This window comes from Elgaria multicarinata, chromosome 2 (genome assembly GCF_023053635.1).
Source record: "Elgaria multicarinata webbii isolate HBS135686 ecotype San Diego chromosome 2, rElgMul1.1.pri, whole genome shotgun sequence".
In the NCBI taxonomy this organism is placed as follows: Eukaryota; Metazoa; Chordata; class Lepidosauria; order Squamata; family Anguidae; genus Elgaria; species Elgaria multicarinata.
In genome coordinates this window covers 111,901,568-111,926,422 of record NC_086172.1, presented here as the reverse complement: position 1 = coordinate 111,926,422, position 24,855 = coordinate 111,901,568, and the positions used below count along the sequence as shown (strand labels likewise).

Sequence of the window (24,855 nt, the reverse complement as noted above, 5' to 3'; positions counted from 1 at the left end):
TATATGGAGTCAGTCATCCTGGTACAGTGGGCTGGCACCATGCCCTTGGGTGAGCTAAGCAGCAGTGTCTCAGTCATAGCTAGTATTGTTGAATTAATGCTTAAATTGTCTCATTTATTTTTGTTTTCAGACCGTGAAGCAGGAGGATGTCATAGGATTAATGCGACTGGACCTTGATCAGACGAATGAAGAACTAGACAGATTGAACACAAGCCATCTAGAAGAGAGATCTCAACTCATTCAAGACCTGCAGAGACGGGAAAGAGAAATTGACAACCTCAAAGAAGTTTTAGCTGAGAAAGATAAAGAACTTTCAGCTCTTTCTTCCAGTATGACTGAGTATTCTGAACAGATTAATATTCTTAAATGCCAGATCAAGTGCAAAGAGAATGAAATACGAGAAATAGAAGAAGCACTGTCCAAGTCTGAAAGGGAAGTCCAGTTGCTGAAAGATGTACAAACAGCAGATGGGAAAGATGCAAGCACAAAACTTTCAAGACTTTCTGAGCAGTTAAGTACAATAGAATCAGAGCTGTCAAAGGTGAAAATTGAAAATGAAGCTAAAACCAAAGAAAATGAGGAATTGGTTAGGCAAATCAAAGAAACCAGCAAAAGAATGAAAGAACTTCATTCTGAAATCAAGACCCGTGATGTTACACACAGCAACAAACTCACGGAGTGCGAATCACAAATTAAATTGCTTAAGGAACAAATAAGTAAATCAGCTGAAAAGTTGCAAGAAACAGAGATAAAATGTAGGGAGGAAACAGAGCATCTCAAATCCCAGCTTGATGAACATATCTCTTCAAAGGAGAAGCTGAACATTTTGCTGAAAGAGAGAGAGAACAAAGAGCAAACTTTTGTGAATGAACTGAAGTCAGTGAAAGACTTACACAATCAACTAACTTTAGAAAATGCTAAAAAAGATGAAGAGTTGTCTAATTTATCTAGACAGCTTGCTGAACATACTGAGCATCTAGAAATCGCTAAAAAGTCTTTACAAGAAAAATCCGAAATCATAATTTCATTAAAAGACAAGCTTCAAGTTGTTGAGCAGCAAAGTGAGAAGGAGAAGCTCAAGATAGTTGGAGAACTGGATAACAAGGAAATGCAGTGGAAAGAAGTTAATAATGCACTACATGAAAAATGTGAAATAATTAATAAGATGGAAAGAGAAAGACAAAATAACACCCTGGCTAATAAGCAGCTGCAGGTAGCTCTTGAGCAAAAAGAAAAGGACTTTGCAGGCCAGCTTAAAGTTAATGAAGGTCTTAGAAATGAGGTACATACTATGGAGAAAGAGAAGCAACAGCTAATCAGTGAGAATGAGAGTTTGTCCAAATTACTGGATGTGAAAGAGTGTGAACAGATGAAACGTGTTCAACTTATTGCAGAGATGGAAAGTAAGATGTCTGCTAGTGCCATGGAACACCAAAAAATGCTTTCAGAAGTCAGCCATGATAAAGAAACTTTAAGAAGCAAGGTTGAAGAACTCTCAGGCCTTGTAAAGCAAAAAGACATTTCAGTCGCAGAGCAGTTGCTAGAGAAAGAAAAGGAATGTGGTGTGTTAGCTGATCAGCTCTCCCAAACCAGAGAAATGACAAAACAGTTACATGAAGAAATACAGTCATTTAGCACTCAACTGAAGGAAGCTAAGGACAGAGAGCTAGAAAAAGATGTAATGCTAAGCCAGAAAGAGTCAGGGTATAATAAAATGGTCCAACAGCTTAGGCAAGAGGAAGAAAAAATATTGTTACTACAGAAACAAATTCAAGATATAGAAATGGAGCTTAAATTAAAAAGCAAGTCTCTTGAAGAAAAAACCATGCATACTGATACTTTGCTTAAGCAAATAGAAGACAAGCAGGTTAATATCATAGCATTAGAGAGGCAGGTAGAAAGGCTTCAAGGTGATGGCATACAGTTATCTCATCAGGTTGAAGAAAAAGACTCTGCTCTATTATCTCAAGGGCTAGAGCTTGAGGATCTCCACAGGCAGATTGCCAAGAAAAGAGAAGAGTACATAGCCTTAAATGATCAGCTAGCACAATTAGTCAAAGAAAATGATGTTTTGAAATGTGAAAAAGAGAGTGCTTTGTCTATTTGCAATACTAAGTCAAGTGAATGTGATGATTTTCAGCATCAGTTAACACAATATCAGCATGAAATTGTGTCCATGAAACATGAAGCTCACATGTTGAAATTAGAAAATGAAAAATTGAAGACAGAGATTGAAACAATCAATGCTACATTAATGAAAAAGTGTGAAGGAATCACTTCTTTAAATTCACAATTGCCTCAGCAAGATCATAGTAGTTTAGCCTTTATAGACCAAATTGATATCTTAGTCAGTGAAATAAAAACCTTAAAGAAGAGTTTTCAAGATAAAGACACTGTACTTTCCCAGAGGGAAGCTTTGATTCAGCAAATGAAAGAAAGCAAAGATGCAGGTGAAAAACAGCATTTGCAGATGATTTCAGATTTGCAGTGCCAGGTGCAGGCTCTAGGTTGTGAATCTGGTAAACTTAAGCAGGAAGTGCAAGAAAAAGAAAATGAATTGAAGAAGCAAGCTCAAGACTTAAAATTGCTTAAAGATAAATCTGACGAGTCTGATTTGCTTAGAGTTCAACTGTCTGAGAATATGGAAATAATTTCTGACCTTCAGTGTCAGCTTAAAAACACGATAGAAAAGACTGAAGAATTAAGTAAGTCAATTACACAGAAAGACAATTTTTTAAAAGAAAAGCAGGAGGAGCAGCAGAAGCATGTTGAATTGTTGACCTCTGAAGCAGAACAGTTAAAAGCAATTGTTTTTGAAAAGGAGTTGGTGGTGAATAATACTTCATTGCTTAACAGTAAATTGAAGGCTGAACGTCAAGAGAAAGAAAGCGAATGTGAGACATTGAGGAAGCAGGCTATAGATGTAGAAGAATCAAACTTGAATCTAAAAAAGGAAATAAGTGATCAGAAGAAATTAATAAACGATATTAGTCAGGCACTGACAGAAAAAGAGGCTTCTCTTTTGAATAATGCCAGTCTCATGAAAAAACTGAGAGAGGAATTAAAAATAAATGAAGAAAAATTACAGTTAGTTTCTCAGCTTCATGGTCAAATTAATGAACTGACCCAAGAAATCCAAAGGTTAAAAGAACTAGCACAGGAAAAAGAGAATGCTTTCTTGTCTTTGCAGGACAAATTTGCTGCTCAGTATGAACAAAGAAATGAACTCAGTGCTACTCTAAATCAAAAGGAAGAGTTTATTACGGGATTACTTAATTCTTTAGATCAGAAAGATGTCAGTGTGCAGCTAGCAGAAAGCAATGTTCGGGCGCTTACTAATGAGATTGAACTGCTTAGAGAAGAACTAGAAAAAGGTGCTGCTACCCTAAAAAAACTTTTACAAGAGAAGGATGAAATCATTGCCAGTAGCCAGAAGAAAATGGACACTTTGACAGTTGAACTGGAGTCTGCAAAATCAGAGTACCAGAAAACATTGGAGCAAGTTGATCTGTGGAAGCAAAATTTTCAACAGAGAGAGATTGCTCTACAGGCTGAACAGGAGAAATGCACTGAGCAGGCTAAACATATTGAAAACTTAAATTCTGAGCTTAGCTTTGTGAATTCTAAATCCTGTCAAGAATGCCACAACCACATACTTTCTATAGAAAAATTGCAACACCAGGTGGATTCTTTAATTAAGGACAAAAGTCTTTTACAGGAGAATTTTGATAAACTGAGTGTAGAAAACAAAGAGCTGGTTAAGTATCAGAACAAATTACAGCAGAAATCAAAAGAACTACAAGAACTTCATGAAAAATTAGAAAGCAGTGAGAATGAATCGCAAAAGCACCTACATGCCGTCACTTTGCAGCTGGAGAATGAGAGAGAGCAGTTGCAGATGCAGGTTAGTGTGAAGGGCAAAGAAGTTGGTGAATTAAAGTTTAAGGTTGAAAAACTAGAACAAAGTCTCCTTGATTCAGAAAACAGATGGGTGTCAGAATGTAATAGGGCAACTCAGCAAAATGAAATTAATCTTGAGCAACTGAGATATTTAGAAAGGGAAATTAAATCAAAAGATGTTCAGATTCAATCTTTGCATCAAGAACAGGACAGTATTAAAAAAGAGCTATCTAGACTACTGTGCACATTATCAAGTAGCAGGTATTTCATCAAAGAAAGTGATATTGATGCTGGTCAGCAAGTAACTAAAAGTGAATTGGAAAAATTATCTACTCTAATAGATAGCATTCTCAGCAAAGAAACAGAAGCAATGACAATGCAGCAGGCCCTTTCAGAGAGAAAGAAAGAAATACATAACTTGAATAATCAACTGGAAAGTATGTGTTTGCTGCAGGAAGAAAAAGAGCTGATACAGAATGACTTTGAGAAAGTTAAAAATACTAACCGATCTGAGATTGAATACCTGTCAAATGAATTGAGTAGTGCTAAGGAGGCATTATGTAAGCAGCTGTCTGTTTGTAAAGAAACAGACATTGCATTAACAGACATGAAGAAACAGGTTACTTTTCTCCAGGAAAAGATAGATACATTAGGAAAAGAACTTGAAATCAGTTGCAAGACATTGAAAACCAAATGTCAAAAAGAAGCCAAACTTTTAGAAGAGCTAGAGCAGAAAAACCAGATGATAGAAAACCTGATTTCCCAAACTAACCAACAAAAGGATTTAATTTCTACTCTAAGCCAGCAATTAAAGGAAAAGGACTGCTCAGTTACTCAAGTAATGGAATCTATGTCTAATGAAATGGTGAAGTTTTCTGAAGAAAAAAATGTTCTTACCATCAAATTGCAGCAACTAGAAGCCATTCGGAATAGTATGACAGAAGAGACAATTGAATTATCACAGCAGGTGGAAGAATGTAAGAAAGAACTTGCAGTCAGTCAAATGGTGTTGACTGACAAAGAAGTTATAATTAAAGACTTACTGAATGAGAAGGCACAGATAACTATTACTTTGGAAAAGCTAAGTCAGGATAAAGAGAATCTGAAGAAGAAGCTTCAGGCAGCTTTGATAATAAGGAAAGATTTAATGCAAAAGATTGGGAAACTTGAAAAGGATGGTCAGGAATATACAGAAAAAGAGTGTAAAAAAACAGAAGATTTACTGGAGCAAGTCAATGAATTAACAAAGCAGGTTAAAATTTCTGAAGCTCACAACAAAAATCTTGAATCCCAACTTGAAGGACTGAAAGATCAAATGTTAGAAAAAAATGCCAAGATAAATAACATGAGTGAAATATTATCCACTAAAGAAACATGCTTGGCACAGCTGCAGAAGGATGTTACAGAATACAAAGATACTATTGCTGAACAAAAAAGCATGTCTGAAAAGAGTTTAACATGCCTACAGGAGAAAGATTCTCTGCTTGCCCAAATGCAGTCTGTGCTTACTGAGAAGGAGAGAACATATGGAGAGGAATGTTCTCAACTTTTCTTAACTATAGAAAATCTCAAAGCTGAAGTTGCAAAGAGAGAAAAAACATTAACAGAAATGAATATGTCAGAAGCTACGTTAAGTCCTGAAGGCTCTTGTAGTGACGATACACATCTGCAGAGTGCAATTAATCAGTTGCAGAAAGAGAAGGAAATCCTGCAAAAGAAACTTCAGGCATTGCTTGTAGCCCGTAAAGAAAGCACTAGAAAAACTCAGAAACAAATGGAGGAACATGCTACACTATTAGCCAATTTTGATGAATTAACAAAAGACTTTGAGCTCATAAAAAGGGAACATAAAGCACTCCAGGCACTTCATCAAAAAAAGTGTGAAGAATTTGACTCTAATTTGTTACTACTGAGTTCTTTGCAGAAAAAGATGGATTCTTCTGCAGATCTCCATCACCATGAAAACCCTAAGCTAAAAACACTGGAGTCAGAGGAGTTAAAGATGAAGGATCATGTTATGGTAGAAGAATCGGAAAAGATGACAAGCACGCTGATTGCCAAAGAGGCTGAGATAGTGAAATTCCATAATGACTATGCTAGACTTACAGAAGAAAAAGAACATTTTAAGAAAGAGTTAAAAGAGAAGTCACTCGAACTTGATAGAAAGGAACAAAAGATAGCAAATCTGATGATCTCTATTGAACAACTGGAACAGCAGTATAAGCAAGACAAAGACAATATGCTGATTGAGAGAGGTCAGCTTCAGCAACAAGTGGAAACATATGAAAATGAATTGATACATGCTAAAGCTATGATTGAAAGTGTGAATAATGAAAAGAATATTCTCCATAAAAAAAATGAAAAAGATAATTTCTTCAGTCTGGAAGAAATTGAAAACTTGAAGCGTGATGTTCAAGAAGCCAACACACAAATTTCAGAGAAAGATAAAGAGATCAAATATTTACATCATTCTCTTAAGGATCTCAAAGGCAAATTTGACCATGGGAAGGAAATAATGAAAGAAGTCTCACAGTTACAAGAAAATTTGCAGGAAAGCCAGGAAGAAGCCAAGCATTTTAAAACAGTGTTTGAAAAAATGAGGCAGGAGAGGGAGGAGTTTATAAGCACTCTAGAGAAATCAAATATAGAATTAATTAATATGAAAGAGGAGTTAAGACATGCCAGCGAAGAAAACAAGGAGCTATTGATGGAGTTAAACATGTTACGGGAGAAGGTTTTACCAGTTTCTAATATAGGCAGAGATGTGGTGGCATGTGTAAAAGATAAAAGAGAGAACCCAGAGATCGTGTGTCTGCATTCAGTGCTGCAGAACAGAATTCAAGACACAGACAACTCTGTTCCATTGCTAGATGTCGCTCATACAGGAAGAGGGATGTTAACAGGAAGAACAGTTGATCAAGATCAGCCACCAGCAGAAATGACTCGGGAACAGATGGAGAAAAATATAAATGGAGGGAGCTATCAACCCCCAAAACAGAAGTATGATCCTGAAGAAAAGAATAGGGAACGTCTCCAAAGAAAGCTCCAAGCTGCTTTAATATCACGTAAAGAGGCTCTGAAAGAAAACAAAATTCTAAAAGATCAAATGGAGTCACTAATGTTGGAAAACAAAGAACTGGTTGATAAGGCTCACACATTTGGACTTCTGGTGTCTGAGTTGAGCAGCGAAAAACAAGATTTGAATACAACATTGCATAAGGAGCAGACTCTTGCAAAGGAAAATGCTAGATTGTTAACTGAAAATGAAAACCTAACTGCTGCATGTGAAAGTCTGAAGTCTACTATGGAGACTATCGCCCAAGAGAAGGAAGCCTTTTCTTTTCAGTTGAACTCATTAAAAGATTCTCAGACAGTTGAATTAACAGATTGGAAAGCTAAACACAGTGAACTAAAGCAGGAATATGAGTCACTGCTCCAGGCCTATGAGAATATTAGTAGTAAAATAGCAGAAATGAGGAAAATCATTGATGTCACTAGAAAAGAAAAGCAGGAAGCTCTTCATAGAGTAAATGAGAGGGAATCTGATAAACAGGAACTTGAGAAGCTGCTTCAAAAAGCAATTTATGAAAACACAGCAGTGCAGGATCAGCTGAAGCAGTTAGTTGAATCTAAAGAGAATGAAATCAATAAACTGCAGATTGAAGCAGAAAAGCAGGTAACTGAGCACAAACTGTGCTTGGAAGAATATCAAAAAGATGTTGATGAATCTATTCTTCAGAACAAGCAGCTAACAGAGGAAAATAAGCAATTAAAAGAAACTTCTGAGACTTTAAAACAAACCCTAGAGAAAACTCAGAAAGAAAAAGATGCCCTTTCTAAGGATTTTAGCTTAACAAAATCTACTCTGAGGGAACTGCAAACACAGTTGGAATTGGACATGTTTGATGTGCAGTCCAAGATCAGTGGTTCTCTCAATGAGAAAGATTCATTATTAAAACACATCCATTTGTTAAATGAAGGGATCTCAGAAAAAGAGAAAAGTGTACTGATTTTAAAGCAAGAGAACAAAACTATGTCAGAAAGGTTAAAAGATGCTGAAGAATCAATGTATCAGAAACAAAGCACTTTATCACAGTTAGAAAATTATTGTAAAAGTCTTAATCAGGAAATAGTAAGCCTGGGTGAAAGAATTAAAATACTAGAAGATGACAAATGTCTGTTACAGGAAGAATTAGAAAATGTTCAAGAAATATCATATAAAGTGAAAAATGAGAGAGAATGTTTGGAGACTGAGCTTCTCAACCACATTAAAAAATTGGACCAAACGACAGACAGATTGAAAGCAAAGCAGGTACAAGTCAGCTCACTCACACAGCAGTTGGAAGATTTAAAAGCAGAGAAATGTAACACCATTAGAGAAAAAGAAGAACAGCAGCTGCATCTTGTCAGAGTATTTGAAGAAAAAGTGAAATCTGCTCAGAGAGACAATAATGGGACAAAGAACAGAACAAAAGAGCTGCAAGAACTTTTAAAGGAAAAACAACAGGAGATCAATCAATTGCAAAAGAATTCTATTCAATATCAGGAGATGATCTTGGACTTGGAAAAATCTGTGAAGTTGTCACAATCCAAAAGTGAAAAATTAGAGAAAGATTTAAACAATGCTGAAAGAAAGCTTATCAAATCAAAGGAGGAGATGCAGAAGCTAAATGAAGAGTTGTCTTCACAGAAAACTTTGTTGGATGAGTGTAAGGCTGAAACAGCTCAGTTAGCGAATGAGAACCTGAATTGTAAAAAAGAACTTAAAAAGAAAGAGAACCAAATATTAAATCAAAAGAGAGAATATGAGAGCCAACTGGAGTTGAGACTTCAGCAGCTAAAATCAACTTGCCAAAAAGAATGGCTAAACCTAGAAGAAAAATACAATGTCCTTCAAAAAGAGAAAGAGACCGTCGTTGGTGAACATCATCAGTTGCAAGAAGAAATTTGCAGGAGGGACATGCAGAATAAGAATCTTCAGTCTGAGTTGAATGATGCCTTAGCCAGATTGGCAGCTTTTGCCAAGTGCATGTCTTCACTTCAAAATGACAGGGACAGAGTCATAGGTGAAATGAAAAATTGGGAAGTGCAGTTCAAAGAAGCTATTGAAAATAAACAGCGACAGATAGAGGCCAGTAATGTCACAATATCATCCTTACAAGAAGAAATCAAAGCAAAAATGTCTCAAGTTCAAGAATTAGAGCTCAAAAGTTCTGTGATGGAAGGTCCAAAGCATACAGTGCAAGACTCTGTAGACTCACATCATTCTAATGAACTTTCTCGAATAAAGGAAGAAAATGTCACTCTGCAGAACAGACAACGTGAACTGGCAACTGCTTTGCAGTCAAAGGAAGATTCTTTGCAGGCTCTGATTAAAGAAAAACAGTCTCTTAACCATTTCATAAAAAATAATACTTTAGAAAAAGAGGTGGAAGCATTGAAAGTTAATTTGACAACAAAAGAACAAGAAATACAACAGCTTCTGTTGGAAAATAGTGAGATCCAAGCTGAGTTGGAAAAACAGGTTGTCATTGCTGGCCAAATGAAGGCCATGCTGAATAAGAAAGATACAGAAATTTCTCTTCTAATTTCTTCAAAGGACACAGAAATTTCTGGATACCTTGCTCAAATACAGACTCAGCATAGACAGCAAGTTTCAGAATATGATCAGCAAATAAAGACTGTACAGGTGGCCAAAGAGCAATCTGATGAAGCTTGTCAAAGGATGAAGAATGAGTTGAAAAATCTTCAGACGAAAGCCGACAAAGCAGCTCAAGGCAGGGCCGAGATTGCCAGTGAAATTGATGCCTTTAAAAGGGCAATGGCATCTCTTCAAAATGACAGGGATGCCTTGCTTTCTAAACACAAAAAGCTAGAGTGTGAGCACAAAGTTGCTTTATGTGAGAAGGAGAGACTTGTAGTAGACAGTGCAAATGAAAACATGACCTTGAAACAAGAATTAAGGAAGCTCCTAAATCAGATAGATGATCTTCATTCTGAAAATGCAATGCTCACTGCACAACTTATAAAGTATAGGGAAGATCTGAACCAAGTTTTATCACTAAAAAATAATCAGTTGAAAGAATTACTGACACAGAAACTGGAAAGCATTAAGAGTCTTGAACAGGAAAAACTTGAACTTCAGAAAAATATGAAAGAAATGCAGCTGACAGTGAAAGCACAGGAGGAGAATTTAGAATCTCTAAGACTGGAAAATGCAAAGTTATCATCAAAAGCTTATGACTTAGAGATTCTGATTACTTCTATAAACAAAGAGAGGTTAACTTCTGAATCTAAACAGAAATTTCCAAATCAGGAAGGCGACAGACTTGATCAGATAAAAGGACTTGCTGTCAGCAACCAGCTTGAAGAACAAATTGAGAAACGATTACAAGAAGTCCAGCAAATGGTTGGCAAAAATACAGAAGATACAGAGCAGGATACTAGGTTATTGGAGTATGAACCAAGTGAATCCCCACAAAAGAAGATGTTGGAAATTCAGTTTCAGAATAAAGAACTAAGATCTCAAATTGAATCTTTTGGAAAAGCGATGACAGCTCTGCAAGATGATCGGGAGAGATTAATTGAAGACTTCAAGGTACTTCAGAGCAAATATACGTCTGAACTCAGGTCTGAAAAAAGAAGAGCAGACAAGCTGGAAACCGAGCAAAGTCAGTTCAAATCAAATGTTCTCAGTGTGCTCAAAGAAAATGCCCTTTTGAACCAGGCATCACTGGAAACTAAAAGCAAGATCACTCTTGACCAGCTTATTGATGAACTTGAAAAGCTGTGCAAGCTATTAGATACCCGAAACCTTGAAATTAGCAGACTGTCATCTGAGTGTGAGACTTATGCTCAGCAGATGGATGCCTTTTCCAAGGCTATGGCCAGTCTTCAAGATGACAGAGACAGACTTCTGCGGGCGTTCTGCAAGCTGAGAGTAGTTCATGAAGCTCAGCAGGGCACAAGTCCGATTTCCATACCCTCTGACTACATGCATGAGATTAGTTCTCTTAAGCATAATTTGGAGACTCTTCAGATGGATAGGGACAGACTGGTAAGTAAAATTAGGTGTAATGTCCTACAACATTTATGAAAAAATAAAGACCTAGGCTGCAATCCTACACACTTTCTTGGGAGTAAGTCCCATTGATATCAGTGGGATTTAGTTGTGAGTAGACAAGTATAGGATTGCAGTATTCATGTTTTCTTTTCTTTTCAAACTTAATATGTTTGAAGCTGCTAGCTGAATAAATAAAAATGGAATTATACATCTGTGTATATTTGCCATCGTAAAAAAATGTGCTAACCATAGTTCTTTAGAAATAGCGTGTCTTGTTTTCTTAAATTGTTTCTGTTCTGTAGGTTAAAGAAGGAACTAATCTTGCAGCAGCTGAGATATCACAACTAAAAGCCAAAGTGAATGACCTCGAAAGAGACTTGCACCAGACAAAAGCTTTCCAAGAAGAAGCTGAGAAAGAAAGAGCCTCATTCCAGAATGAACTAGTTGGATTAAGGTAAAGTACATTTTAAGTATGAGCTGTAAAATGCCTTATGAATGTTCCTTTTTGATAATATTCAGGTAGGGAATTTTTTTGTAGTTCACGTTTAAATTGGCTGGTAGGCTGCATCAAAAGTATCAACGTTGATACGTATTAAGATGATTTTAGAGTCTGAGCAAGTATGTATGGGAGGAGATGAACTTTCAGATAACCTGGTCCCAAACAGTTTAGGGCTTGGAATGTTAATATCAGCACTTTGAATCGGGCCTGGACATGGACTGACAGTCAGTACAGTTGGGAAAGTGCTGGCATAATATGATCTCATTAGTGAGTCCCTGTTAACAATCTTGCTGCCCTGTTTTAGACCAACTGAAGTTTCTGGACTGTTTTGAAAGGCAGCCCCACATATACCGCATTGCAGTAATCCACACAAGAGGTTATCAGAGCATGGATAACTGTAGCAAGGCTATCTCTGTCCATATAAAGACATAGTTGGTATATCAGCCTGAGCTGATAAAAGGTGCTCCATGCCACTGAGTCCACCTGTGCCTCAAGTGACAGTACTGGATCCAAAAGCACCTCCAAAGTACAAACCTGATCCTTTAGAATGAGTGCAGCCCCCTTCAGAATGGGTTGAACTTCACCAAGACAGGCAGACGGACCACCCGCTAACAGTGCCTATGTCTTATCTGGCTTGAACCTCAGATTATTGGCCCTCATTCAGTCCATTATCGTGCCCAAGCACTGATTCAGAGTGGCCACTGGGTTTGATGAAAAAGAAAGGTAGAGTTGGTGTCATCCACATATTGATGACACCTGAGCCCACACCTCTGGGTAACCTCCCCCAGCAGTTTCATGTAGATATTGAACAGCATAGGGGATAAAGCCCTATTGGATTCCATAGCGTAGTTGGCAGGCACAGAGCAATAATCCCCTAGTATCACCTTCTGGAATTGGTCATCCAAGTAGGGGTGCAGTGCTCCAGCTCCCAACCCAGACAATTTATCCAGAAGGACACCATGGTCAATGGAATCAAAAGCTGCTGAAAGGTCCAGGAGAATCAACAAGGTCACAGTCACCCTGTCCTTCTCTCAGTAGAGATCACCCACTTTGTCTTCAAAGTGCAGTGAAAATTCGTCACTGCATGCTACTGAGGGTTCCACCATTTCCCTCCCTCATCCAGAGTTTAGCAGGCCACAAACCATAAAGCTCTGCTGGACAACACTGAGAAGATGCAATGCTAGTGGAAACGAACTGTCTCTTCGTCCTTTTTACCGCCACAGAGTAGGCTTGATAATTAGTTCTAACATGTGTTCAGTCTCCTCCACCTGCATTCTACCCATTCCCCTCTTGCCTCATATACCAGGCCAGCTCGGGTGTATACCAAGGTGCTGGCCAGGCTCTGCTCAGATGGAGAGGGTGCTTGGGCACAATTGTGCCAACTGTGCCCAAGTCATCTCTGCATTTCACAGAGTGACCTGAGCTTCAACCGGAGCACCAGCTGTACCAGCAGGAAAATCCCCCAGAGCCTTCTGGAATCCATTGGAAATCATTAGGTTCTGGAGGAGGACCATTTTAATAGGTCCCCCAGCATGCAGAGAGGAAAGGCTGCTGAGAGTCTAAACCCCAATAGGAAGTGATTCGACCATGGATAGAAGTTAATTCCCCAACTTTCAGATTATCATCCTGTCCACTCGAGAGAACCAGATCAAGCGTACGTCCTTTTACATACAATGGGCTGATGACTTGTTGAGACAGTCCCATGATTTTCAAGGCATCCATGAATTCCTGAGTTGCCCCGCATACAGCAGCCTCAGCATGGAAGTTGAAATCCCCCAGAACCATCATCCTAGGGGTCCTTAGCACCAAATTCGAGACAACCTCCACCAGCCCAGGCAGGGATTCTAAAGCGTAGTGGGGTGGGCGGTATACCAGCAGAATCCCTAATTTGTCCTGGGTACCCAACACAAGGTAAGACACTCAGGAGTTGTACACAAATGAACAGGAAGCATAGAGGGGAAGATTGTATTCCTATAGACCACAGTAATGCATCCCTCCCCGAACCACGAGTCAGTGTTGGTACACAGCTGGGTGAGAATAACCCCTTCCAGTTCACCCATCCAGTGGTCTCAGTAATACATACCTTATCTGCAATCAAATCATGGATGAGGGAGGTTTTGTTTTGGACTGAACTAGCATACAGCACCACCACCAGACCCTAGGAGAAGCTGGTAAAGCTGCCAGGAAGCATCTGATTGGGGGAAGAACCAGAAGAGGGGTAGCTGTAAGGTAACTAGCCCCTCTTCTCAACTGGCTTGTTAATCTTCCTTATGTGAACAATATGTGACAATTTTCTGGTTTTTTTTAATTTTATGCTTTTTATGATTTTAAATTTTGTATGTTTTTAATGTTCACTGTTTTTAACTTTTGTGAACCACCCAGAGAACTTTAGCTATATAAATCCTCCTCCTCCTCCTCCTCCAAATTAGCCTCACTAATTTAAAGCAAGAACTGTCTGAACATTAATAACATAACTTTGTTTAACAGTGTTTTAATATTATCTGTCTAGAATGAAAAATAATCTTCTGCTGGCAGAATCTCAAGCACTTCAAAATCAATTCCAGGCAACTCTTGCAGAAAAAGAGCAACAGATTGCAGAACTACAAAAAGTGCATCACGAAGTAGTATCTCAGGGATTTAAATCTGCTGGTAGCAATTACCCAACCAAGGTAATACAATATATTCATGAAACCGGTCAAAGAACTCTTTAAACATGTGTAGAATGCATAGCCCTATAGTCCTGTTCAGGTGTTCACCTGAACGCATGAGGGCAAAAACTGTTTTGGGGGACGTGGACACAAATGCTGGCTCCACCCCCTCAGTTCCCGTAAATGCCAGCTTTCATATTTACATTTACATCCAGATAGTTTTCAAGTCACACAAGTTCTGAAGCTGTAATCCTAGGAAATAAGCCCCATTAAACGCAGCGGGATTTAGGTCTGACACCGTAAGTGACATTTAAAATAGCCTTCTCATTCTTTAACAAAAGTAACTTGTTGAACATACTTACATTTCTCTGTTGGCGTAGGAGGATGTGCAGAGTGGACTTGACTCTCCTATCAGGGCTCAAGAGGCAGGATCACATGACTAGGGTTTTCTTTTTACTTTATCCTCTCAGAATAAGCTCCTCACCAGTTATTTTCCTGCCTCCCTCAAAAGTAGATGCAGTTTATCTCTTCCCAGAAGAAGAAGAAAATCTTAAGCCTCTCTTTCTGAATTTGTCCTTCCCCCTTGTAAAACTTAAGACTTTTCTTGTTCTTCTGTTCTTCTTATCTTCTTGGAGACTCGGCTTTTCTACTTTCCTTTATTATTAGCTTTCCTTTCCTGTCAGCTTTGATGGCTCCGCCAAAGAAACATGCTGGAGCCAAGGCTGGAGAGAAAGCAATGAAGCATATTGAGATCACCTGTCCAAGAAGACAACCTCCTGCACCCTCCAAGAGCAATCAATACGGAGGTGCTGGAAGTTGGATCATCTGCAAAAGCAAAGGGAGTGGCTGCCAAAGAGAGGAGTGTGGCATTCCTGTTCAACAGAAGGACAGAAAACACTGCTGAGAGCCAGCAACAAGCGGACAGACCTGCAAAACCACACATAGCAGTGCCTGGACCGCGGCTCTTTTAGCCTCTCAACAAAGCGCTGCAAAACCCCGAGCTAGGCAAGGAAATATTGCTCCTCTCTCACACCAACAGATGGCAGTAAATGGCAATAATAATAATAATAATAATAATAATAATAATAATAATAATAATACACACAGAAGACTGACAGATTTGTTACTCTGTCCTTTTAGTACATGAGCCAGGAGTAATTTTTTTTTTTAGCAAAGTCTACACTTCAAGAGAATTAAATGGAAGTTATAAACCTGCGACACACAGTTTATAAGGGTTGCATCCAGGGCCAGCTCTGCCATGCTGCCAGGGGAACCAGCCTGCTTAAGTTGATACCAGCGTTGGTATCAAGTTGATTGCCAGATGCAGAGTACTTTGTGTGGTTACCCACAGCTGCAGTACAGTTTCCTCTATGAATTGGCACAGCATTGCTTCAGGCCCATGCTTTGCTTAGTCTCCAGACAGTGTCAAGCATACTACCCCTGTGGCAGTAACACCCAAAAGATGTATAAATGATTACGGCTATAGCCCAAATTAAACTTTCGGCCACCCCTAGCTATATGCCCAAATACTTTTTTGGGATACTTGACACTATCAAGCATATAATGAATAATGCCCTCAAAAATGTGTTCTCAAAAATGGATGAAGAACCGGGGTGTGTATACTACCAAACTAAGCGCTGGGCCACCCTAAACCATGCACCCAAACGTCCAGGGGAGTGTCCTCTACACATTGGCATACCATTGCATCTAGTCCAACACTTCATTTGGGTGCAAGGCACTTGTCAAGCATGCCACTCCCAGGGCAATAAAACCCAATGTATATAGAAATGAATATGGAATAAGTTTTGGGCTACAAGCTGGGATAGAATTATGACTGGCCCAACACTTCGTGCACAAGATCCTTGTCAAGCATATGGAGTGGGCCCATATATATAAATGAATAAAGAAAGTGTATACCCACACCTCTGGGAGAATCATCTCTGTGAAATGTCACAGTCTTGCGTCCATCCCAAATGCTTTGTGGGAGTGCAACACAAGCTTGGGACCCCCATGCCAATAATATCTAATGTACTTAGAAATGGATAAAAAAAACCTCGAGTTTGTACACACCAAGCTAAGCATTGAGATAAGCTGAATAAAATATCCAAACTCTAAAAGATGCCATAGCATCACATCCGGCCCAATACAGAGCTGCTTGGCAAAAGCAACAAAAAAATGGATGCCGCTCTTGGCAGTCCAGTCTCCCTCGCCAGTGACTGCCCTTCCACCCCCAGCCTGTAAATTTGTGCAAATATTCCTAACAATTAAAAAAGTTAAACCCTTAGAAGATGACTGAGCAGGAGGGAGCAAATGAGGTACCTTCAGCAGTATCAGCACGCACACACATCCCATTGGGGCCCCATTCACTCCGTCCCATGCAGCTGCCTACTTAGATTTTATCAAAAAAATGTTAGGGAGATTTGCTCACATTCACTGAAGTGCAGTAACTGCTCTGAAAAGAAGAGACCAGCAAATGGGCAGTATAAAAATGTAATAAATAAATAAAAAAAAATGCAACCCCCATTTGTGTACTTTTGAGGCACCGATTTATTTATTTTTTAAAGCCAGAGATTGAAAAAGGATTGGACTTGAAGAGAGATAGTCAGGACAAGGAGACCAGATGGAACCTGCTGCAAAAGCGCCTGAAATATGTGCTGGAGGATTGAGGGGGGAGGAAGGGGAGAACAAGCCACGGCAAGCCCGATCACCTGTCAGACGTACCGTGGGTTGTTCTGCTAACAACTAACCCATTGTGGCTTTTTCACAGGGTGATTTAGTGTGATCTGTGTACCAGCCCAAGATCAGTGCACTTTCAGTCAAGGAACAACTATGCATCTTCCAAAAAGGCAGGGTGACCCTCAGAGCAGATCCGTGTTTTGACATAAAGATTAAGCCCTATTCCACAGAGCATAAATCCTATTCTTCCCCAGATATGATCCTGGGGTAGGAAGATACCAAGAGCTGCTTTCAGAAAACAAAATGCTTCTAGTGATATTTTGAACTTGTGATTCATACATGTATACTCTAATCCAGTCAAAGATAATGCAGTTAAGCATGTGGAAACAGGCTTCTGTGCATATATCCCCAGCTAGATAGGGAACTGTGGGCAGAATCCAACGGGACACTTACCCACGGATTCCCATCTGCCCTGCCAACACTCTTATGCAAGTGGGGGGTCTCACCAATTCCATTGCACGAGCGGGACCCACTGCTTACATAAGGGAGTTTTAGTGCTTCTTAGAGGAAGCCCCAAAACAAGTGGAAATGCTAATTTCTGGAAGGAGACAGGTCAGCAGGTCAGTTCCCCTATGTGAGCTCTGCCAACCGGCCTCCTTCCAAAAATAAATGTTTTCCTTCATTTCAAGTTGTCCCGGAAGTGCTAAAACAACATTGCGCAAGTGCTGGGGGCTGATTGCACAGTGAATGTAAGCCTATGCGGCAGGGTTTTGCTATTTTATTGTTTTACTCTGTACAGCACCATGTACATTGATGGTGCTATATAAATAAATAATAATAAATAATGGAATTGGGGCATAAGAGAATCAGTGGGGGCAAAAGCATCCCATTGGATTCTGCCCCGTGTATACTGTTTCCCTCTCCCTTTCAGCATCCAGGGCCGTGTGTGGGAGCCAGTGTGAAACCATTTTTTAAGATTCTACCTGCCTGTTTATGGGGAAGGGGAAGGCTTGGTGTAGTTCTCCAATTTGGAGGGATTTAAACTTATTTAAACTGAATCCCACACATGGGCCTCATCATTCCATTTAAGCGCCTGAGACTTGAGGTGGCAGTACATATGCCGAGGAAAGATATATCTGATGAGTGCAGTGTGCTGCAGTGACTAGTAAGTTGGGTTTGGGAAAGGTGGGAGGTCCAGACACAAGTCTCTCCATTCAGTTGTAGAGCTCATTGGGTGGCTTGGGCACTCTCTGTCCCTGAGCCTAATTTATTACCCAGGGTCGTTGCAAGCTTAAAATATCACGTTGAGCTTCTTGGAGGTAGCATGATACAAATGTGGGAAACGACAATCGTACGTGCTGTAAATTATGCATCCCAGATGAACGTGCCCTGGTTTGTTATTAGGCCTAAGCATGTCAGAACATTTCGCTTTTAAAATAGCAATGCAATGTAAATGTAGAAAGTTCATGTAACAGTGCCAATTCCTATAGCTTTTTAAATTATTATTATTTTGTTTAAGGGATTAGAAACTGTTGCTCTTGTTGGAAGCACAGACACCCCGAATCAAGTGGACCGTCTGCTGGCTGAGAGGAGCCAGCTTCAGAATGAACTGCAACGCTGCCTTCAGGAGATGCACCAGAGAGAACTGCGCTTCCAGCAGATAAATTCTAAGGTAAAGACAAAGGTGAAGTAAAGATTGCTGATTAAACAGGATGCTCAGTGCATAATAACAATTAGCCCCCTCCCACCCCTTATCTAAATTCTTAAGTGCATGGAAAGTGCCCCCTTGTTCTGTCACGAAGCAGTGAGAGAGAAATGTTCAGTTCGTTTTATAGTTATGTCCCGTGCAAAACTGGACACACGCACATTTCTTTTGGGCTTAGTTTTGGTGATCAGTATCAAACTTGGTATGGGGGTGAGGTGAAATTGTATATTTTATATGTTATAACTTGCCTCTTTTACCTGAAGCAGGCCAAAAATGGGGTGGGTGGGAACCAATGGAGAGAAAACAGTTGCTCTACATTTGCAGGACCATAAAACATTCCTGTCTGAGTCACTGAAGTTTGAAACTATTGCTTACTTGTTTGCACCATTTAAACGTCATAAGCTTTAAATAAAACCTTAAATTAGCCATCAACATGGTTGCAAGTACATCATGAATGTACATAGGGATGGATGAATTGTCAATTTTGGTTTCTATAACTTTAGAAATTTTTAAAACACAAAAAGTTTGTTCTGTCTTATTTCCATTTGCAATTGTTTGGGTCACAATTCTGCACAAAAATTCATATGCATGTTTATATGCATTTCCCCTAATGTATGCATTTTTGTAGACATTTCTCCTAGGAACAAAAATTAATATATTAAGACAAACGCATACAAATTGCATAACATTACATTGATGGTGCTATATAAATAAATAATAATAATAATAATAAATTTTGTACTCATTTTTTTTTTAATCAAAGAAGTGTGTCATAAAATTCAGGAAAGTGAAAAAACTAAAGAAAATATTGCTCTTTGGTTTGCATTTTCTGGAAGTGTTTGGGGATTTTATGATATGGGATTTTTTGTATTCCCAAACAAAGTGTCACTATGAAAGTTATAAATTAACAGAGTTGCATTGCAAACAATCACCATGGCTTAAGCAGGCCACACTGGCTTGTTTAAGGCATGGTGCATGCCAGGCTCCAGGGCGCAGCTTGTCACGTTGTCTGAACCCAGGTGGCATGGTTTGTTTGAGGGGAAACCACCCCTCAAGTAACCCATGGCCTGTTCAGACAACACAACAAGCTGCACCCAGGTGGGTAGTTAGGTAAATGGAGCCTGGCTCAAATCAGCACATGCTGCGGCTTAAAAAAGGGCATGGTGACCCTGCAAACTGGGCCAGAGTTTCTTAAATAAAGGACTTTGAGATCAAGTTATCATTTCATCTTTTACTTCAAAATCTTAAGCAGTTCCTACATGGTTATTTGATATAAGAGCATTGAACATAGACAAAAGTCCAAATTTGTTGTTACAAAGTACAGTTTAAGAGCAATCTACCTTTAGTTCTATGAGCATTGCCTTTAAAGTAGTAAAATATCTTATCTAATATCTTCTCTTCAAAACAGGATAACACCTGGTTCTCTTTTGTAGGTTCTGTTTCATAGATACTTACCATATTTTATGTTTACTTATTTGTGTCATAAGCTGAACATATACTAATGTCTAGTAAGCAGTTATCCTTTTTACCAACTTTCTTATTTGGTGCATATTTTTCGTGAGTTTAGGTGAGAAACCGTGCTTTACATGGTTTCCATGGGGAAATGGTTCTACTTTGCTATTCTTAGATTCCTTGAAAAAAATAGCTATTTTTTAGGTCAGTGAAAAGTCAAAACATATTAGCACAAATGCTAATATTAGCACATATTAGCATTCTGATAGAATGCTTTGCTAGAATCAAACTGCTTCCAGCTTCATATGGTAATATATTCTAATATATTTTATTTATGTATGTATTTATGTATGTATGTATGTATTTATTTATTTATTACACTTATATACCGCCCCCATAGCCAGGGCTCTCTGGGTGGTTTACAGAAATTCTAAAAAAATTAAGATAAAAACAAGTATACAAAATTTAAAATTCTAAAACACAGAACATACCATATATCATTTGTTTCTTTATGAAAGTTATTAATTTATGAGAGTGGTACACTTACGAGAGAAATATGCAGAAGACCAACCACTCTAATTTTGGATAAATATTTGCATTGTAGCCTATTATGAGGCTGGTGCAGGAGTTTTGCATGTTTAAATATGATTTAAACTTGGATCAGTTTCAAAATGGTTTGCAATGCGATTGTTTGTGAGGCTTTTAAAGAGGGGGAAGTCAAAAGTCTTTCAGTGCATATAACAGGCGCTGTGCTCTTCTATGAGAAGCTTTCTTTTGGTGGCTTGAATTTTGGAAACATCATAAACAATATCAAGCAAGGTGGCCTATTCACATTTACTGTGTCTTTTCAGGGAGAACCAGCCAATGAAGGAGTGCTCTGTTCCATATTGTGTTTGGGGCTATGTGTTTGGGTCTGGGCTGTAGCGCACATGCCTTGTATGTAGGAGGTCCTAGGTTCAATTTGTGGCATCTACGGTTAAAAGGGTTAAGTAACATGTGGTGAGAAAGACCTCTGCCTGAGTCCTTGGAGAACAACTGCCAATCAATAGACAATATTGGACTAGATTATTTGTTTGTTTGTACTTCTTATTACCACTTGATGTAATGAAATCTCTAAGCCGTTAGATGGACAAATAGTCTGACCTGGTACAAGACATCTTCCTATATTCCTACCCAATTTATATAGTTTAGACTGAGCACAGGACTTGAGTGTCCGTTAAATAGAATTTGGACTCTTTCAGCATGTTTACATAAAGCCTTGTGAGTGATAAGTCAGATAATCACCTTGAGGAAATTGTATGCTTGGTAGTTCACCCAATCCAAATTATTGCAGGTAATGCAGTCAGTAGAAGAAAAAGCGGTATTAACTGCCCAGCTAAAAACAGTGTCCCAGACGTTGCGGGATAATCAACTCCGTTATACTGATCTGCAGAATCGTTACTTGCAGCTTGAAAGAGAATATCAAGTGCAAGTTGCTTCCGTTCAAGTTTCAGCTCAGGTAAGAAAGCATAGAAAGCTTTGAACTCTCACTGTTCAGCAATCACACATGGAGAATAGTCTTAGCCACAGAGTCTGGTTTGACTCTGAAGACCTGAGGGATTTCCCATAGATGGTTGTCTTTGCAAAGGCAAAGAGATTGCACCCAGGCTATTTTAAAAGAAATTAAATTCTGGTAGTGGGATTGGGGGAGAAATAGAAGACAAGAACCTTGCTCAAGCTTCCCCAACTAGAATGAATTGTCAGGACAGGCAGGGCTGGGTAGGAAGTCTATTCTGTACCAGCTTTCTTCTAGACTCAGTCTACCTTGTCTGTATCAGTTGCCAGAGGCCTCATGAAAGTGTTTGTCGAAGCTAATGCAAAGCACAGTCATTCTTGTTCTCTACCCTACACCTAAACAAACAAAGGACATTGGCTTCATAGCCACAGCAGCAGCATGGCTGAGCATAGCCCCCTTTCCTTCCAGCCAACCACTGCTGAAAGGCGATAGTGCCTCCATTGTAGCCTGTCTTTGGGGTATAGCCAGAACTCGTCAGAAAAAATTGCAACTATGGTTGGAACACATGCTCCTGATTAGTGAGAGAAGCACGGGGTGCCAGGATTCCCTATTGAGCATCAAGGAGGAAGGAATCATTGACTCTCATTCCACAGATGACAGGAATTTCTGTCTTGGTCCTGCTGTAGTTCCAGGTTTGGGTTCAATCCAAGAATGGGCACTGGAGGCATGCAAGCAGAAATAACAGCAGTCAGTGTTCCAGGAACCCTTCCTTATCATCAAAGAGAGCCATGCAGGATAAAGGACATTAGATACAAGCATTACCTCAAAATTGTCATGAACAGACACTGAGTGGGGCATGCTTTTATCTCTTGTGTTGCAGGATTGGCTAGTGGAGTTTGCTCAAGCTGGAAGGCTTACCTTTATGTGCAAATGCAGAAATGATGCAGTCCTGCACTAACAAAGCTCCTATTGCAAGCACTGCTCTCAAGTTATGCACCACTTTTCCAGTTGTTTGCATTGGAGTCTTTCCTGGTGTACAAGACTTGAACCTTCTGGCAGGGAAGGTGGAGCCAGAAACCAAGTCATGATTTATAATTTCTTCTGAGTATGTGTGCCACTTTCCAGAAGAGAGTAATCTTATACGTTCTTAGAACAACTGTATCTAGACTGGAACAAAAACTCTATTTGAGGTGTTCGTTGCAAACTCTTAAGGAGCACCTCAGGAAAATAAAACTAATTACCATCTCTGTATTCAGGAATATGTTTCTATTGGCACTGAAACTTCAACAAAAGCGAAAACACTGTGCTCTACGTACAGAACCTCCTTTGATTTAAATGGCAAACTGTAACCGCACACAGGACTTACCTAAATGCTGTGGGTTTAGATGTGTCAAGATCTATTTAAATTATAATCATCTTCATTTATATGATGTATCAACATTATTTTGAAAAGTTAAGCTTCTATTTTAGGAGTACAAATATTGTTTGGTATTATTAAGTCTTATGTCCATGTATTTGACAATTTCCTCCACCTGCTTTAACCGTGTTGAAATCGGATTACAACTAAGTGTAATCTGATTTCTTGCATAACAAGTATTCTTTACCAGGGTTTCAAGCTAGTTAACAAACTCCAGCTAAATGGGAACGTGATTAACCTTAACTACAGTGAATGTCAGTGATAATGTAACATTTAAGTCAGTCAGAAGAAATTTATGCGACCGAGAAAGGATGGAGATAACCCAAATTATGGGCTATACCCCAGTGAAAATGTTTACCGTATTTGCCTTATCATCCATGAAGTGTTTGCCGGTGGAAGATCCAGTAATCGTAAATAAATGTCCTGTTTTGCTTATAAATTAATTTTGCAATGAATATAAAGGGCTAAATATTACATATTGTAAAATATGAAAAAGGTTATTTTTACTAGAACAAAACTTACTTTTTGGCGAAGAGTTTCCACCCACATAAATGGGAAATCGATTGATGTATTTAGGGTGAACCTCAAGCAGAAGTTCCTCCAGGCGCTCCCCAAGAAAGAGCTGCAGTTATTGTTGAAATAGACAATATGGAACTCGATGAACTCAGGAAAAGGTCAGGATTGTTTCTGCTTTCTGGTAAAGTATGATCATAGATACAAATTATTGCACATTTTTCATGACATGATATAAACCCCTAGGAAAACATTACTGGACATTTAAAATTTAACTACATTTTTATATTAAGTATTATTTTTAAATTGAGTAATTTCTGTGTAGTACCCTAATAGGAAAGGAAAGAAACCTCTTGTGCAAGCACTGAGTCATTACTGACTCTTGGAGGGACGCCAGCTTTTGTTAACGTTTTCTTGGCAGGCCTTATAGTGGGGTGGTTTGCCATTGCCTTCCCCGGCCATGATTACCTTTCCCCCAGCTAACTGGGTACTCATTTTACCGACCTCGGGAGGATGGAAGGCTGAGTCGACCCGAGCTGGCTGCCTGAAACCAGCTTCCGCTGGGATCGAACTCAGGCCGTGGGGAGAGTTTCAGCTGCAGAAACTGCTGCTTTACCGCTCTGCGCCACACGAGGCTAGTACCCTAATAGGGTGATGTTTATTCAGAAAGCAGAGGATGCTGCCTGGTTTGGCTTTGCATGAATTATTTAGAATTTGGGTTTTTCTCTAGGCTCACAGCGATGGAAGTGCAACATGATTCAGCTCAACAGACTGTTTCGCAACTAACAGAAACACTCTCAGAAGAGAGGAATAGGCGGCAAGCTGCAGAAGAGGCCTTGGGGCTTTCTGAGGAACAAATTAAAAGGTAGTAATATATGTAAAGATCCTTCAAGCTAATCTAGAAGTATGTTAATCTTAGTAGGCAAACATATATGTCACTGGAGCAATTTATCAGCACAACTACTGTTGCAACAGACTAACACAGCTACCCATCAGGAATTTATTGACATTGAAGTACTAAATATTGAACACAGGAATCTGTTGCTGTGGATTAGATGGACAGTTCAGACTGTAAAAGTTTGATTTCTTTTCTGTTTGTCTATGCTAATCAGTTCCATACAATTCATTATCGTTTACTGCAGTGTACCTCAAACTTTCTTTCCCTGGTGATTTGTTGGTTGTAGAGTCACTATACACTGCAGAAGTTTGGGAACCAGGTTCAGTGGGTACCCAGTTCACATGAAGTGCTGGTCGCCAAGCTGTTGGGTCTCACTGTTACACTGTGCAAATTGAAGGCACACGTGGTTTCCATTTTTAGGGGAGATTTGGTAGCTGTGGGCAAGATGGCTTTTCTGCCATTATTCATTGAATAATCCATGATAAGCTTCCAGGAGCTGATTAGGACAACCATTGATTTGCTGATGGGATCCTACTTTTTTAGCTGCATTTTTTACTATTCTTTGAAACTATTAGTTAAAGTGCTGGGT

The 24,855-nt window shown here is 39.2% G+C and overlaps 1 protein-coding gene across 4 annotated transcripts in view; it reads left to right on the top strand.

Moving 5' to 3' along the window:
* The window catches only part of LOC134392778 (golgin subfamily B member 1-like), a 68,854-nt gene that overhangs the window by 41,813 nt on the left and 2,186 nt on the right, over positions 1-24,855 (top strand). For 3 of the 4 annotated variants that reach the window (XM_063117391.1, XM_063117390.1, XM_063117393.1), the window contains 7 exons: positions 131-10,957; positions 11,266-11,417; positions 13,972-14,131; positions 18,306-18,458; positions 21,277-21,441; positions 23,432-23,529; positions 24,099-24,233. In XM_063117391.1, the coding sequence (XP_062973461.1) occupies positions 131-10,957; positions 11,266-11,417; positions 13,972-14,131; positions 18,306-18,458; positions 21,277-21,441; positions 23,432-23,529; positions 24,099-24,233 (11,690 nt within the window). The remainder of the gene's footprint in view (positions 1-130; positions 10,958-11,265; positions 11,418-13,971; positions 14,132-18,305; positions 18,459-21,276; positions 21,442-23,431; positions 23,530-24,098; positions 24,234-24,855) is intronic. The other variant, XM_063117392.1, reaches the window with a different exon arrangement.